The following is a 17,523-nucleotide window of genomic DNA, read 5'->3' as shown; positions in this document are numbered from 1 at the left end:
CCAGACCTTTACATACATAAACACACGTAATCACAACACACACTTAACCACAGAGATGCACACACAATCGCACACATAATCAGAGACATACACAAACACAATCACAGACCCACACACATAGAATCACAGACACATATAATTAGATGTGCACACACAATCATCACATACATACACACATTTAATAAGAGATCCACCCAACCTTCCTACCTTGCTCTAGGAGGGCTGGAGTGGAGAGCTGTTGGTCAGTGGTTGCTGCTGGGATCTGAGGTCCTCGTGTGCACTGTAATGACGCCGATGCCAGGATGACATCATATTCCAGCTGCCGGCTCACTGCAGGGCGAAGACAGTCTGACACAGTCAGATGCACACAGTTATACACATATACTGTCAAATAGAGCCACGTGCACACAGTCCCAGTCACATAGTCACTCACACACAGTCAAAAACACAGTTACAGGCAGACAGTCACACACAGTTACACACACACAGCTACAGGCAGACTGTCACACACACACACAGTTACAGGCAGTAGCACGCACAATTACAGGCAGACTGTAACACAGTTACAGGCAGACAGTCACACACTCTCAGTGACATGCAGACAGTCACACACAGTCTCACACACAGTTACAGGTATACAGTCACACACACAGTCATAGACAGTCACACACAGTCGCAGGCAGACAGGCACACACACTGGCACAGGCAGACACACACAGTCACACACACAGTCACAGACAGTCACAATCACAGTTACACACATACACAGCACACTCCCCCACCCCCTCTTAGTACATAGAAACATAGAAACATAGAATGTGACGGCAGATAAGAACCATTCGGCCCATCTAGTCTGCCCAGTTTTCTAAATACTTTCATTAGTCCCTGGCCTTATCTTATAGTTAGGATAGCCTTATGCCTATCCCACGCATGCTTAAACTCCTTTACTGTGTTAACCTCTACCACTTCAGCTGGAAGGCTATTCCATGCATCCACTACCCTCTCAGTAAAGTAATACTTCCTGATATTATTTTTAAACCTTTGTCCCTCTAATTTAAGACTATGTCCTCTTGTTGTGGTAGTTTTTCTTCTTTTAAATATAGTCTCCTCCTTTACTGTGTTGATTCCCTTTATGTATTTAAATGTTTCTATCATATCCCCCCTGTCTCGTCTTTCCTCCATGCTATACATGTTAAGATCCTTTAACCTTTCCTGGTAAGTTTTATCCTGCAATCCATGAACCAGTTTAGTAGCCCTTCTTTGAACTCTCTCTAAGGTATCAATATCCTTCTGAAGATAGGGTCTCCAGTACTGTGTACAGTACTCCAAGTGAGGTCTCACCAGTGTTCTGTACAATGGCATGAGCACTTCCCTCTTTCTACTGCTAATACCTCTCCCTATACAACCAAGCATTCTGCTAGCATTTCCTGCTGCTCTATTACATTGTCTGCCTACCTTTAAGTCATCAGAAATAATCACCCCTAAATCACTTTCCTCAGATGTTGAGGTTAGGACTCTATCAAATATTCTGTACTCTGTCCTTGGGTTTTTACGTCCAAGATGCATTATCTTGCACTTATCCACATTAAATGTCAGTTGCCACAACTCTGACCATTTTTCTAGTTTACCTAAATCATTTTCCATTTGGCTTATTCCTCCTGGAACATCAACCCTGTTACATATCTTAGTATCATCCGCAAAAAGACACACCTTACCATCAAGACCTTCTGCAATATCACTAATAAAAATATTAAAGAGAATGGGTCCAAGTACAGATCCCTGAGGTACCCCACTGGTGACAAGCCCAAGCTTCGAATATACTCCATTGACTACAACCCTCTGTTGCCTGTCACTCAGCCACTGCCTTACCCATTCAACAATATTGGAATCCAAACTCAAAGATTGTAGTTTGTTGATAAGCCTTCTATGTGCAACAGTGTCAAAAGCCTTACCGAAATCGAGGTAAGCAATGTCTACTGCACCACCCTGATCTATAATTTTAGTTACCCAATCAAAAAAATCAATAAGATTAGTTTGGCATGATCTCCCTGAAGTAAACCCATGTTGTCTCTGATCTTGAAATCCATGTGTTTTTTGATGTTCAACAATCCTATCCTTTAACATGGTTTCCATCACTTTCCCCACTACTGAAGTTAGGCTTACTGGCCTATAGTTGCCCGACTCCTCCCTATTACCTTTCTTGTGAATGGGCACAACATTCGCTAACTTCCAATCTTCTGGGACTACTCCTGTTATCAATGATTGGTTAAATAAATCTGTTAATGGTTTTGCTAGTACACCACTAAGCTCTTTTAATAGCTTTGGGTGTATTCCATCAGGTCCCATTGACTTATTTGTTTTTACTTTTGACAGATGAAATAGAACCTCTTCCTCTGTAAACTCACGTGTAATAAATGACTCATTTATCCTTTTTCTTAACTGAGGTCCCTTTCCTTCATTTTCATCTGTAAATACCGAACAAAAATATTCATTGAGGCAGTCAGCTAGACCTTTATCCTCATCTACATACCTTCCTTCTTTTGTTTTTAATCTAACTAATCCTTGTTTTACTTTTCTTTTCTCATTTATGTATCTAAAAAAGGTTTTGTCCCCCTTTTTTACTGACTGTGCTATTTTCTCTTCTGTGTGTGATTTGGAAGCTCTTATAACTTGCTTAGCCTCTTTCTGCCTAATCTTATAGGTCATTCTGTCTTCCTCACTCTGGGTTTTTTTATAATTACTAAAGGCTAACTTTTTGTTTTTTACTATTTTGGCTACATCTGTGGAGTACCACAGTGGTTTCTTGAATTTTTTGCTTTTACTGACAAGCCTAATGCAATTTTCTGTTGCCTTCAGTAGTGCAACTTTTAAATAATCCCATTTCTTTTGGACTCCATTTAAATTGCTCCAGTCTGATAATGACTCCTTTACACATATTCTAATTTTGGAAAAGTCTGTTTTTCTAAAGTCTAAAACTTTTGTTTTTGTGTGGTGTGACTCAGTCACTGTTCTTATATTAAACCACACTGACTGATGATCACTGGATCCTAAACTTTCACCTACAGTAATATCTGATACCAAATCTCCATTTGTTAACACTAAATCTAGTATGGCCTCTTTACGAGTTGGCTCCTCAACGACTTGTTTTAGAGACAATCCCAGTAGGGAGTTTAGAATATGTGTGCTCCTGGCACAAGTAGCTATTTTTGTTTTCCAATTTACATCAGGAAGATTAAAGTCACCCATGATGATAACTTCCCCCTTCATTGTCATTTTAGCTATTTCTTCAACTAGTAGATTATCTAACTCTTCAATTTGTCCTGGGGGCCTATAAATCACACCTACACGAGTTACTGTGTGATTACCAAATTCTAACGTAACCCAAACTGACTCTATGTTCGCCTCACTAACCTTTATTAGGCTAGATTTTATGCTATTCTTTACATACAGGGCCACCCCTCCCCCTTTCTTGCCTTCCCTGTCTTTTCTATATAAAGAGTACCCTGGTATTGCTATGTCCCAGTCATTTTTCTCATTATACCATGTCTCAGTAACAGCGACTAAATCTACACTATCAGTTGCCATTATTGCCACAAGTTCATGGATCTTATTCCCTAAACTGCGAGCATTTGTAGACATGACTCTAAGCTTAGCATTTTTTAACACACTTGCTACAGGCACCTTCTGTCCTTGTTTTGGGGGACAATTTGATTGATGTTTTATCACCCTTTTGCCCCCCCCTCCTAGTTTAAATACATCCTAGCAAAACCTCTGAACTGCTCACTGAGAACATTTGTTCCCTTTTGAGAAAGATGCAAACCATCTTTTTTGTACAGTTTATTTCCATTCCAAACAGAGCTACCATGAGCAATAAAGCCAAATCCTTGCTCCCGACACCATTCACCAAGCCACAAGTTAAAGTCCCTAATACGCATCCGCCTGTCATTCTGAGTGTTATGCACAGGCAGAACTTCAGAGAATGACAATGTGGAAGCAACCTGCCGCATATCATTGGCAAAAACACTAAAAACTTCCTTAACCTCTGAAACCTCATTGCAAGCCAAGTCATTTGTCCCTAAATGGACAAGTACATCCAATTCCCCTTCCTGCTTTGCTTGCTTAACAATATTACAGATACGTCTCCTGTCTCTGTGAGCAGTAGCTCCGGGAAGACACCTCACAAGACCACCATTGTCCATCTCCACACCTCTTATGATGGAATCCCCCACCAACAACTGCTTTCTATTCGGCCTCACCATAGTCTTCAAGCCTCTCTGCACAACACCACTAGCCTCAGTGCCTCTCTGCACAACACCACTAGCCTCAATGCCTCTCTTCACAACACCACTAGCCTCAGTGCCTCTCTTCACAACACCACTAGCCTCAGTGCCTCTCTTCACAACACCACTAGCCTCAGTGCCTCTCTTCACAACACCACTAGCCTCAGTGCCTCTCTGCACAACACCACTAGCCTCAGTGCCTCTCTGCACAACACCACTAGCCTCAGTGCCTCTCTGCACAACACCACTAGCCTCAGTGCCTCTCTGCACAACACCACTAGCCTCAGTGCCTCTCTGCACAACACCACTAGCCTCAGTGCCTCTCTGCACAACACCACTAGCCTCAGTGCCTCTCTGCACAACACCACTAGCCTCAGTGCCTCTCTGCACAACACCACTAGCCTCAGTGCCTCTCTGCACAACACCACTAGCCTCAGTGCCTCTCTGCACAACACCACTAGCCTCAGTGCCTCTCTGCACAACAACACTAGCCTCAGTGCCTCTCTGCACAACACCACTAGCCTCAGTGCCTCTCTGCACAACACCACTAGCCTCAGTGCCTCTCTGCACAACACCACTAGCCTCAGTGCCTCTCTGCACAACACCACTAGCCTCAGTGCCTCTCTGCACAACACCACTAGCCTCAGTGCCTCTCTGCACAACACCACTAGCCTCAGTGCCTCTCTGCACAACACCACTAGCCTCAGTGCCTCTCTGCACAACAACACTAGCCTCAGTGCCTCTCTGCACAACACCACTAGCCTCAGTGCCTCTCTGCACAACACCACTAGCCTCAGTGCCTCTCTGCACAACACCACTAGCCTCAGTGCCTCTCTGCACAACACCACTAGCCTCAGTGCCTCTCTCCACGACATCACTGGCTACTTGTATATTCAAAACGTCTTTTATAATTCTAGTCATTATTTGTTTTGTTTCTCCAAGTAGCTTTCAGCTCCACCATATATGATTTTTTTTTCCTATTTCTAAGTTACATCTTCAACAGAATTTATTGTTAGTAGAATTATATTTATATGAAATTTGTGGGACTCTATACTATCTATGGAGAATTTTTGTTTGGGTCTCATATATATTGGTACAATGTACTGCTTTTTTGAGCATTCTTATTGAGCTTTACCATACTTCTAATGAGTATTCCTCATTCATATCTTCTTTGCATTTCATCATCCCCTGTAATTTACCTTTATCTTTTAAATTATATACAGTTTTATTTATTCTAGAGACTAGTTTGTTATTATTATTTATAAGTATTAAGTTATCTTGATTTTGATCTTTACTGATATGTTTTGATCTCAAAAAGTTTACCAATCTTGAATATGAAAAGAACTCACCTGCTGGTAAGTTGAATTTGTTCTGCAGCTTACTAAAGGGGACATTTTCCCACATTCCAAAAGCTATCCCATATTAAAATTCCCGATTCTTTCCTCTTATCCACTTTTATATTTTTAATATAAATTTCACAGACTTCTATTGGAGTCAGATATGTAAAATCATGTTTTTTTACATTTTTTTTGTTTTAGTATGCTTATAAACTTATGAATGTCCGTAACAATTTTGTTATTGACATTTTTTTTTTTTAATTTCTCTGGCTCTGATTCAGACATGTACTAGAATGGAGGGGAACTTGTGAACCACGCTAAAAAATGTGCAAATAAGTTAGCATCCGCCACCTCCATTATGTTTGGGAAAGATAAGCCTCCCTCCTCTTGTTTTCTCCACATATTTTTGACTGATATTCTTGATTTTTTTATTACCACAAACAAACTTTATAAAAAGCTTATGAAATTTGAGTAGCTCTTTTTTGAGGACTCTAAATGGAATAGATCTCAATAGATATTCTATCTTTGGCATAAGATACGATAGAATTATATTTATTCTCCCCATCAAGAAAACATATAGATTACTCAGTTTTTGTGTGGTTATTTTCAGTTCTAACCATAGTGGATTATAATTAATATCAACTATCTGATCTAAATTGAAGGTTATGTTGATACCTAAATAACTTATCTCTTTCTTATTCCAAATAAAATGATATCCTCTACTTGTCTAAATTCAAGATTAGCTGTTATAATCTGAGTTTTACTAACATAAAGTTTATAATTTGAGTAAATTCCATATTTCTTTATTATTTCTAGTACTGCTTGTATGGAATGATCAGGATTTCTAAGTGTTAAGATTACATCGTCCGCATACAACAGAATTTTACTTTCTATATCTACAGTTGAAATACCTTTTTATAATTTGTGATTGACGTATATATTCTGCTAATGGTTCTATGGAAAGAATGTATAATAATGGAGATTGCGGACACCCTTGACTCGTGCCATTTTGTATTTCAAACCAGTCTGAATTTGTACCATAACTCTTAACTTTTGCAGAAGAGTTTGAAAATAAACTTAATATCTGTTTGCCAAAGAGACCTGTGATTCCAAAAGACTCTAATATAATCTTATCAGCAGCAGAACCCAATGAATTTGAGTTTATAACGAACTTTACCATTGTGTTCTCCTTTAGTAAGTTCATCCAGGATAAATACGAAGGCTATGACCAGAAGACAGCAGCCTATATCGCTGGGGCAGTTTATGACAGCGCTTTGGTTCTTTTAGTGGCCAGTGGAATGTTAATTGTGAGTAAAATAAAACACAAATAGCTGTTCTGACTATCCCAGTGTTCTTCATTTGTAAACTAATATATGATTTTGCTTGACCGTTGAACTTGTCGTACGTGAGAGCATGGGGAAGTTCCATTTATTGTTTGACTCTGTGGACTATAAAGACAAAACTGAGAATAGTGAAATTCAGAGACAAACTATTGCAAGCAGAATCCATCCTGCTCAAATTGTATACAAACTAGAGGTAGGAAGTGTATACAGATCTCTGCTTAATGGGGAAAAACTATTATAAAGGCATATTTCAAGCATCAAGACCTTTTCAGTGATTTGAAGTGGTCATGATTCCTGGAGTCTGTATGTGCATCGTTTTCACAAAGTTCCGGGCAGGCTAATGTAAATTCTGTGCATAATTGCCATCTGTCACCAGCACACACATCATGCCAATGGTGGCATCCCTTCACCCGTTTCCATGCCTTCCCTCACACTTGTCTTTGGTTGGATTAATCCTTTAGTCTCTTTGTAGAATTTAGATTACGATAACTATGGATATGGATGAAATATCTCATTTTTTTCCCTAGGACTTTGTAGGAATGAGAGGGGTGACAGCTTTCCTTTGTGCTGTTCTGACACTTCCAGTCTTTGCTCTTTTGGGTTTTACATTTGTTCCACCACTGGTATCCACTTTGTGGCTTGGAGTTACATATTCCTTTTTTGCGGTAAAGTATATAGATATTTCTGTAGTCTCTGTGGTTGTATCCTTGAACACTCCCGGTATTAAGCAGCCTTTGCATTTATTCTGTTTTACAGGCAAGTGTGTGGTCGGCAATACCCCTTGTGGTCCCACAAGCTATCCTGGGAACGGCCATGGGGTTTACCAACTTCGTGCATATGCTTGGAATTGGTCTGTGTAACCTGGGTGTAGGCAAAATCCTTGGTACTAAATTCAGGTGATTCTAAAATTCATCTATAATGTATAATGCATGTATAATGTATGCCCTATAGTTTTCCTTTTCACTCCACACATTTAATGAGACATCTTGTGTTTTTTTCTATTCAGTGAAGCGAAGATCCCACTGTGGCGTTGGCAGAAGGTGATGATATTAATGCTGGCAAATACCATAGCGTGTATAGCAACCACTGTCATCCTGAATATAGTAGACAAGAAACAGGTAATTGGGGAGGGTAACATGGCCTGGGCTGTGCCTGCTGGGATCTAGATAAAGAATGTTCAATGCAGTCAGATTCTGGTACTGTTGCAAACAAGAGTGATCAACTGTAAGTAAATATTGAGAAATGGAAAATCAATCCCCTCCCCCCCAAAATAATCATATAGCGTGTAAAAGAGAAAGAGATCAGCCCTGTCTAGCATCACAAGGATTTGATACTAACCTGAAAATTAAGTTTGTCTTTTTTTATAATTATACACTTAGCGTATAATCTGTTCAATCCATTTAGGAGGAAAGTAAAGCTGGTGGCTGGCGTAATGTTTAGTTAACCCTTAAAGGAGACGGTGCTGTGTTCTATTTTCTTTATTGCTTAGTCTGGGTTGCATGTGAATGTCTTCTCTCAATAGTTTTAACAGAAACTGTTTGCCTTCTCCTTGACCACAGGGTGGAACACTAAACAAGTTGACAAAACGGGCAGATTCCAAGGATGAATCAGATTGCATCCCAATCCTAAACATGAAGAATGGCAAATATCAGGGCTAGCGGCTACGATCCTTTGACAGACTGGGTAACTGCACAGCAAGTTTGTTTCAGGTGCTGGAGTCAAACTCTCTACCAGTTGGTCATGCGTTGCAGCCGGGAAATGCACCCTTCTGAGACAGATTGACACTAATCATGATGGGATGCAAATTGTGTTACCAACACACCTCGCAATATTCACTCTGAATTGATTACTTTGGTTTTACATGTTACAGTATTTATCGTTTTCTTTTTTTAACGTCACTTACGTAACAGCTGCTCAAACAGTGTGTTAGACTGGAAATCACAACAGGGTCTGGAAACGCTGCCATGGACTTATGCACTAACATGTTTGTGTTTTTCTTTGTCTCTGTAATGAGCTGCTGGGAATACTCAAAGAAGTCACCATTCAGATGAATTATCAATAAGCATTCAAAAGGTTTAATGCGTAGTACATCGTATTTATAAAACACAGTTTGTCTAGGGGTCTATACATCAACAGAAACATTAACCAATCCTGGAAGTCTCCCCCTTCTTTGTGCAGTCCTCACATAAATATTACGTGCGCACTCCCCCGCACCCAGAAAGTCTGTTCCATAGGGACCATAATAGGGTCAGGTTAACTTTTAAGGGGTTAATCCAACCAAAAACAGTGTTTTCTTAAAAGGGTACCCAAACCGGTCCAGTTTCTACAGTCTGTTTATTTTTATTTTCTAGATATTTTCCAATTTTAGTTACATTACACTTGTATCTGTGATGAAGAATCAAGGTGAAATTTATACATTAGTTCCAGGTCTTGGCGCACACCAGGAAGTTAATACAAATTAATGAGAAAGATTAAATTCAGCTGAAATTGATCATTATACAACAGATATTAATGGCCATCCAGGTGATTGGAGTCAAGAAAGAATCTACACACCCCCTGGACGACCAATGAATAGGAAAGAGTAGGTATTTAAAGTGGGACTTGGTAGGGTACGGCTGCTGGTTTTATTTTATTATTTATAATCTTTCATTTGTTCCCTGCGGAAGTCCCTTGCAAGGGAAGAAACACGTAGATCCTGTTTGTATATATATTTTATGCAAAATGAAGGTGATTTTCTACTATCCACCCTGCTTGAGTTCCTGTGCAATTGCTACTCCTGGGAAGTAGAGAGATGGTCTGTAGTTGCCTCCCACAATTCATGGGAGACTGTTTACAATTTTCCGTCTTGTGAGTTTGCACTCTTTAAAGGGACACTATAGTCGCCTGAACAACTTTAGCTTAATGAAGCAGTTTTGGTGTATAGAACATGCCCCTGCAGCCTCACTGCTCAATCCTCTGCCATTTAGGAGTTAAATCCCTTTGTTTATGAACCCTAGTCACACCTCCCTGCATGTGACTTGCACAGCCTTCCATAAACACTTCCTGTAAAGAGAGCCCTATTTAGGCTTTCTTAATTGCAAGTTCTGTTTAATTAAGATTTTCTTATCCCCTGCTATGTTAATAGCTAGCTAGACCCTGCAAGAGCCTCCTGTTTGTGATTAAAGTTCAATTTAGAGATTGAGATACAATTATTTAAGGTAAATTACATCTGTTTGAAAGTGAAACCATTTTTTTTTTCATGCAGGCTCTGTCAATCATAGCCAGGGGAGGTGTGGCTAGGGCTGCATAAACAGAAACAAAGTGATTTAACTCCTAAATAACAGTGAATTGAGCAGTGAAATTGCAGGGGAATGATCTATACACTAAAACTGCTTTATTTAGCTAAAGTAATTTAGGTGACTATAGTGTTCATTTAACCCCTTAACCCCTTAAGGACCAAACTTCTGGAATAAAAGGGAATCATGGCATGTCACACATGTCATGTGTCCTTAAGGGGTTAAGGACACATGGCATGTGTGACATGTCATGATTCCCTTTTATTCCAGATGTTTGGTCCTTAAGGTGTTAAAGCGCACAATACTATTTGAAACTGTATTACACTAAGTTGTGTATAATTCTCATATAGATGGAGCCGATTCCCCAGAGCTTTTATGATATACATACATTGCTTTAGAAAGTTGTTTACTGGGTACTTCTTGGGGAGGCTGTTTTTATAAATAACCACGCCAGTTAGTTTATTTCTTGGTGGAGGGATATATTTGTACACATGTGCTTTTTCTGTGCACTGACATAAGCAACCCAGTAACGCCAAGCCTCAACAGCAAGCCCGTAGCCAACCTGATGCTGATGAGTTGCATTAAAGGGACACTAAGTCACCAGAACAACTACAGCTTATTGAATTAGTTCTGGTGAGTAGAATCATTACCTTCAGGCTTTTTGCTGTAAACACGGTCTTTTCAGAGAAAATGCAGTGTTTACATTACAGCCTAGTGGTAACTTCACTGGCCACTCCTCAGATGGCTGTTAGAGATCCTTCCTGGGTCATGGCTGCCCGGAAATGCATCCAAACATTTAGTGTCTCCTCCCTCTGCATGCAGACACTGAACTGTCCTCATAGAAATTCATTGATTCAATTCATCTCTATGAGGAGATGCCGATTGGCCAGGGCTGTGTTTGAATCATGCTGGCTCTGCCCCTGATCTGCCTCTTTGCCAGTCTCAGTCAATCCTATGGGGAAGCACTGTGATTGGATCAGGCTACCACTTCTGATGATGTCAGCAGACAGCTTGTTTTTCTGAGGAAAACAGCATGCAGATTTACAGCTTCAAGCTTGGATACAGTAAGATTTTGCTATATTTATGCAGGCATGAGGGGCCCAGGGGGGCTAGATGGTGGTTTTAACACTATAGGGTCAGGAAAACATGTTTGTGTTCCTGACCCTATAGTGATCCTTTAACAACGAAAAAGCTTCCCAAGAGTGGTTCACTGGCTTTGCATCTCATACAGAGGTGTGTTTCAAAGCTGGTGTATACAGCAAACATAAACTCCAAGGAATCCATGTTTAAAATGGAGTAATAAGGGAAAACATTTGATTCTTTGGTGCACTCATTTGCATATGTCCACCCACAATCCCTTGTAGTAGCAACATCACTGCAAATTTGGAATTTCGGTGGGAAAAACAGTAATTTTACTTACCGTAAATTCCTTTTTTCTTAGTATAGTGGCAGTACTTACAAGTGGGATGTTCCTTAGGATTCTGGACAAGAAGCTCCCCCTTCTTTAGAATTTAAATGCTGTGCTCCGCCTGCTGCCTCCATATAAGCTGTAACCCAGAGACACTCACCAGTAATACAAAAGAACCAAACGGAGACCGAATGATGCATAGAATTTAATCTATTTGAAAGCGGAGGGAAAGCCAGTACTGCCACTATACTAAGAAAAAAGGAATTTACGGTAAGTAAAATTACTGTTTTTCCCTTCGTATAGTGGCAGTACTTACAAGTGGGATATAGCAAGACCCCTGCATAAAACAAAGGGTGGGAACTCAGCAGGCCACAGCTTGTAGCACCTTACGCCCAAAGCAGCTCCAGATGATGAGAATACGTCCAGCCTACAATGCTTGATAAAAGTATGTAAGGAAGACCAAGCAGCAGCTTTGCAGATGTCTTCAGGTGAGGCGGCTGCTTTTTCAGCCCAGGAGGTCGCCATAGCTCTAGCGGAACGAGCCTTTAAAGGGAAACTAAGGGGAATCCCTTTGGATTGATAAGCCAACCTGATTGTATACATTAGCCATCTGGGCAAAGAGGGTCCTAAGACAGCCGAACCCCTGTTAGTGCCCTGAAAGAATACAATAGATGATCTAAGGATCTAATCCCTGAGACTTCTGAAGACAGATTTTCAGGGAACTTCTAACATCTAGGAGATGTCACTTTCTTTCCAGATCCGATGTAGGAGATCGACAAAAAAAAAAAAACGGTAGGACAATAGATTGGTTAATCGCAGCACTAGAAATAACCTTAGGCAAAAAAGAAGGCTTGGTGTGCAGGACCACCTTGTCTTGATGAAAACATGGTGAATTCCGGAGAGAAAGAGAGAGCTCGGATCACACCTACTCATCTAGCAGAGGTGATAGTCACCAGGTAGAACCGTCTTGAAGGTAAGAAACCTGATAGGAGCCTCCAGTAATGGTTCAAACGGTGGTTCACAAAGGGCTCGAAGCACCAGAGACAGATCCCAAGTAGGGAAAGGTACTTAACTTAGGAGGCCCCTTCAGCCTTATGACTCAAGAAATCTTCGAATAAGCAGGTTTGAGGCAATGTCATGAACCAGGAAGCGATTTAGAGCTGAAATCTGGCCTTTGAGCGTAGATACTCCCAGGCTGGCTTCAAACCCATCTTGCAAAAAAGAAAGAATTTCCGGGATAGAGGCTTTGGCCGGATCCAAACCTCGAAGTGAACACCAGGTTCTGAACTTAATCCAAACTCTGAAATAGATTTTCGAAGTGGACCAGCGGACAGAAGACAGCAACACCTCACATAAGGTCAGAAAGACCATGGCCTTGAAGGATCACCCTTGCAGCAACCCTGCCGTCAGGTGAAATATCTCCAGAGTTTCCACGGGGAGAGTCACATTCTCCAATATTTGAGAAGAGACTGGGAGATGCCTACGTGAGATTGTAATGTTTTCCACTTCCGAAACCAACTCCTGTTCAGCCAGGAGGGCAGGACTGCCAAATTACTTGCCTTCTCCAACTTACTTGTGAACAATCCGTGGTATAAGAGCGACAGGAGGGAAAACATAAGCCATGTCGAAGTTCCAAGGTATTGATAGACCGTCTAGAACAACTGGGCAATCTCCTGATGGAGGGAAGCAAATCATTGGACTTTCCGGTTTCTCCTTGTGGCAAATAGGTCTATCTCCGGCCTGCCGAAGCGTGAACCCAGCTCCCCAAAAAAAAACTTGGCTTGGCAGTGCCCAGTCTGCCTGAGACGAAAGGCTTCTGCAGAGGCCGTCTGCAATAACGTTTAGAGACCCTCTGATATGGGTAGCTATTATAGCGAGAAGATTCGCTTGAGCCCAAGACATATGTGGTAGCAGAGCTCTTGTAGAGCTTTTACCTTCGTGCCTCCCTGGTGATTCAAAAAAGCCACTGTAGTGGCGTTGTCCAACTGAATCCTCATTGACTGATTGGTGACGGCTGAAAAGGAAGGAAACCAGTGCCTTCCAAACCGCATTTAATCCCTGAAACTCCAGGAAGCGCCTGCCTCCACTCTGTTCCAAGACCTGACGGAACTGAGAAGCTAGATGGGTGCCCCAACCCATCTGGGAGGCATCTGTGGATATCATAAACCATTGTTTCTGAGCAAACGATAGGCCCTTTGAGATTTTGCTTCTGTGTTTCCACCAGTTCAGGAGTCTTTTCACCCCTTTGGATAGGTGGAAGGGAGAGTCTAGATCTTCCTGTTTTCGTGTCCATTGGGAAAGGATGTCCCATTGCAATGGTTTTGCTTCTGCCTTTGCCCAGGCCACTGCTGGGATTGCAGAAGCGAGGAGGCCTAGAACCTCATAGCATCTCTGAATGAACTTAGGTTTTTATGCAGCTTTGATACGGCTTTTAAAATCCTCATTTGTTTCACTAATGGTAGAAAAAGAGAGAGGGACTGTGAATTTCCTCTAAGACCCAAGAACTCTAGACTTCGTGACGCAGTCAGCTTGGATTTTTCCAGGTTCAGGATTCAACCGTGATCTCTTAAAACCTTCATTGTAATCTTGAGATGAAGATTTAGCAGTTGTCTTTATTGGGCCTTCAGGAACCAAACGTCCAGGTATGGAACAATCGAGATACCTTTCAGACGTAAAACCGCCGCTATGGGTGCCAGGATTTTCGTAAAAGCTCGAAGAGCTGAGGACAGGCCAAAGGGAAGAGTTGAATTGTAAATGGAGAATCCTTTGCTTTCTTGCTAGAACCGCAAACCTGAGAAACTTCCGGGAAGATTCTGAAACCGGTACATGGAGATAAGCATATTTAAAAACCAACTCTGCCATGTAATCTCCCTTTGTAAAATGTGTGTCAAAAGACAAAATACGTTCCATACGGAACTTCTGTTATGGTAAGCAGGTGTTTACTAGTTTCAGGTCTAGGAACGGCCGGAAAGATCCATCTGGTTTTTGAACCAGAAAAAAAGGGTGAGTAAACTCCCTGAAATTCCCAACGTTTGGGTACCTCTCTACCACATTTCTTAAAGAAGAAGAGCATTTGTTTTACTCTTGATGGATAGCTTGATAGTAGGAAGGATGGACGTGGTTTCGATGAAACTTTATTCTGTAACCTTCTGAAATGGTTCTTGTAAACCACCTATTTGAAGCACTCTTTCCCAGTCATGGGCGAAGAACCGAAGGCGTCCTCCCACTCTTATGGCGTCAAAAACTTCCTCTTTTGTCATGCCTGTTGGATACCTGTCTAGACCACTGGCTGTTTATTTGAGGTACCTAGTTGGTCTCCCATACAAGTACTAACCAGGCCCGAGTCTGGATGGCTTCTGAGATCTGACGAGATCAGGGATTTTCAGGCTGGTATGGCCATAGGCCACCATGTTTTTGAAACCTGCAAAAACCGCCCTGGTAACGAAAGGACCTCTGACCCTTGTACTGAAAACTTTAATATCCCTGGGTTCTTGATTCCAGAGGCAGGGCTTTCTTCATATCAGACATCTGTCTAATAATGTCTTCCAAAGGAGTGCCAAAAAATGTTGTTCCTTTCAAAGGGTAATTCACATAAGGATGCCTTAGACGCAGAGTCAGCTGTCCATGTTCGTAGCCAAAGAGCTCTTCTGGCTACTGACGAAAAACCCATAATCCTCGCTGATAAACGAAGAAAACTCATCTTTCAGTAGGAACAAGAGATGGGAAGGATCTGTATCAGATTTCCCATAAGGGAATCTTCCAGGGCTTGTAGCCAAACGCTCTGAGCTCTGAGAACCGCTGAACCTGCAAATTCAGCTCTGCACTGATATTCTGCGGCCTGGAATATTCTACTACACGAAGTTTCGGCCCGTTCGTCCATTGGGTCTTTAAGCCCTGAGACTTCGCCAATGGGTATAGTGGTTTTCTTTGATAGCTGGGCAATCTGAACATCCACTTAGGAAGATCTTCCCATTTTTCTCCAGACTGTAGCTTGAACAGCAGTTCAAAAATGTTTTGAAATGAACGTACGTCTTTCAGGATTCTTTCATTCTCTATGATGGAGATCCAAGATTTAAGGAGACATTGGGAAACCTTTAACCTTACCCTTGGTAGGTTCAGTTTCTTGTACCGCCGTCGTCACTTCTTTAATAAATTTCTTCAGCTTTTCTGGTGGAAAACCCTCCTCCACACTTGAAGCCAGGCTGGAAATATCCGAAGGTGAAGAGACGTCAGACACAGAAGGAGATCTATTCCTCCTACGCTGTGTGGGCAGTTACTCCCGAATAGCCGGTTCTTTATTCACAGCATCTTTTTAAGCTTCAAATGTCTGGGGCAAATTTTCCTGAAACCAGCCCAGGAAGGATGCCATATCAGCTGCTCGGCTTTTTCTAGCCGATCCGTTGCGCATGCGACATCCGTCAGGTAGAGGTACCGCACATTCCAGACAACATAAGTGCTTAGATTTACTTGTGGTTTACGGAACAGAAGTTGACATCCTGTCTATAACTGTTTTATCTGGATACATAGGACTTATTCTAGGAGCATGCATAAAGAAAGGTGAAAAAAGGAGAGTTCAAATGGTTAAATCTCACCTTACATAGTTACTTAGTTAGATAGCTGAAAAGAGACTTGCGTCCATCAAGTTCAGCCTTCCTCACACCTGTTTTTGGCTGTTGATCCAAAAGGCAAAAAAAAAAAAAAAAAAAAAAAAAATCACCTTAAATCACCTAAGATCCGTGTAGGAGGGCAGGTGACACGGAGAACCAGAACTGTACACCCACCCTTGGGGTCAGGAAGGTCCTGCACAGCCATGTATCCAAATTTTAAATTTGGCGCCAAACACCGTTTCGCGCATGCTCAGTAGCGCGATTCTGTGTTTGGTGGAACGCAAAGCCTCCCGGGCGTGCGTTCCACCGCTGTGCGCATGCGTAATGAGCAATGAAGGAGGACCACCTGGGAACTCCGTCAGAAAAAAACACAAAAGACAGTACCCGGTCGTGTTCCGTAACGCGAACCCGGAAGTACTGTTGCCGCTCAGTTCCCGCCCGGGAAACTATCGGGCACTCACCTCCCGGTCAGCAACCTGTGCTGAACGCACCAAATCTCCACCGGCACTGTGGGGGAACCTGTCCGTCCCGTTGCCGGGACAAGAAGAACTGGTGAGTGTCTCTGGGTTGCAGCTTATATGGAGGCAGCAGGCGGAGCACAGCATTTAAATTCTAAAGAAGGGGGAGCTTCTTGTCCAGAATCCTAAGGAACATCCCACTTGTAAGTACTGCCACTATACGAAGGGAAAAGCAAGTCTTGTGTCTTGACTGGTGTGCAGATCTGTGTTTAAAAATGTATTGAGTATGCACTGACTTCAGGTGGAAGGGGGTTTCACTTTTTCCCCACCATATATATATGATATTTAATATTTCGTTTTCCCCTACAATTCCGAAGATGAACCCTTCCCAATGTTATTCTGTTTTTTGTTTTTTTTAATTCTTTATTTTTATCGTGCTTTGAGTAATTAACACATAAGCTCGTGGTGCCCCAATAGCATTCCCCGAGTGTAATTTACCGGCATAGACAGTAGGAGCATTGAGATTTTTGGCACATTTTAAAATGTTTAAGTAATGGAGCTTAGATCAGGACGTTAGTAAATACGAGTTACATTTGCATGAGTTACGATTACCAGAAGTTAATTAACACGTCTGACTTAGGTTAATAGCATTGTACAGCATCCTAACCATCTAATAAGTTGCTTGGGTGTACATACATTTTTATACAGTTAGTATCTTAGCTAGGGCTGTTAGTCAGACTAAGTACAACAAGATGCAGTAGCATAAAGTAGCGTAAAATAGAGTACTATAGAGTAGAGTACCACCAGGCAGATCG

General features: G+C 41.7%; 1 protein-coding gene across 1 annotated transcript in view; it reads left to right on the top strand.

Moving 5' to 3' along the window:
* Window positions 1-9,030, top strand: part of LOC134571922 (major facilitator superfamily domain-containing protein 1-like) — a 45,698-nt gene extending 36,668 nt beyond the window's left edge. Inside the window, exons 10-14 of the mRNA XM_063430611.1 lie at window positions 6,813-6,924; window positions 7,488-7,625; window positions 7,717-7,856; window positions 7,967-8,078; window positions 8,520-9,030. Of these exons, the coding sequence (XP_063286681.1) occupies window positions 6,813-6,924; window positions 7,488-7,625; window positions 7,717-7,856; window positions 7,967-8,078; window positions 8,520-8,618 (601 nt within the window). The 3' untranslated portion in view covers window positions 8,619-9,030. The remainder of the gene's footprint in view (window positions 1-6,812; window positions 6,925-7,487; window positions 7,626-7,716; window positions 7,857-7,966; window positions 8,079-8,519) is intronic.
* Window positions 9,031-17,523: the final 8,493 nt, after the last annotated feature.

Source organism: Pelobates fuscus, chromosome 8 (genome assembly GCF_036172605.1).
Source record: "Pelobates fuscus isolate aPelFus1 chromosome 8, aPelFus1.pri, whole genome shotgun sequence".
Classification (NCBI taxonomy): domain Eukaryota; kingdom Metazoa; phylum Chordata; class Amphibia; order Anura; family Pelobatidae; genus Pelobates; species Pelobates fuscus.
The sequence above is the reverse complement of the archived record's forward strand: the minus strand, read 5'-3'. Positions and strand labels throughout refer to the sequence as shown.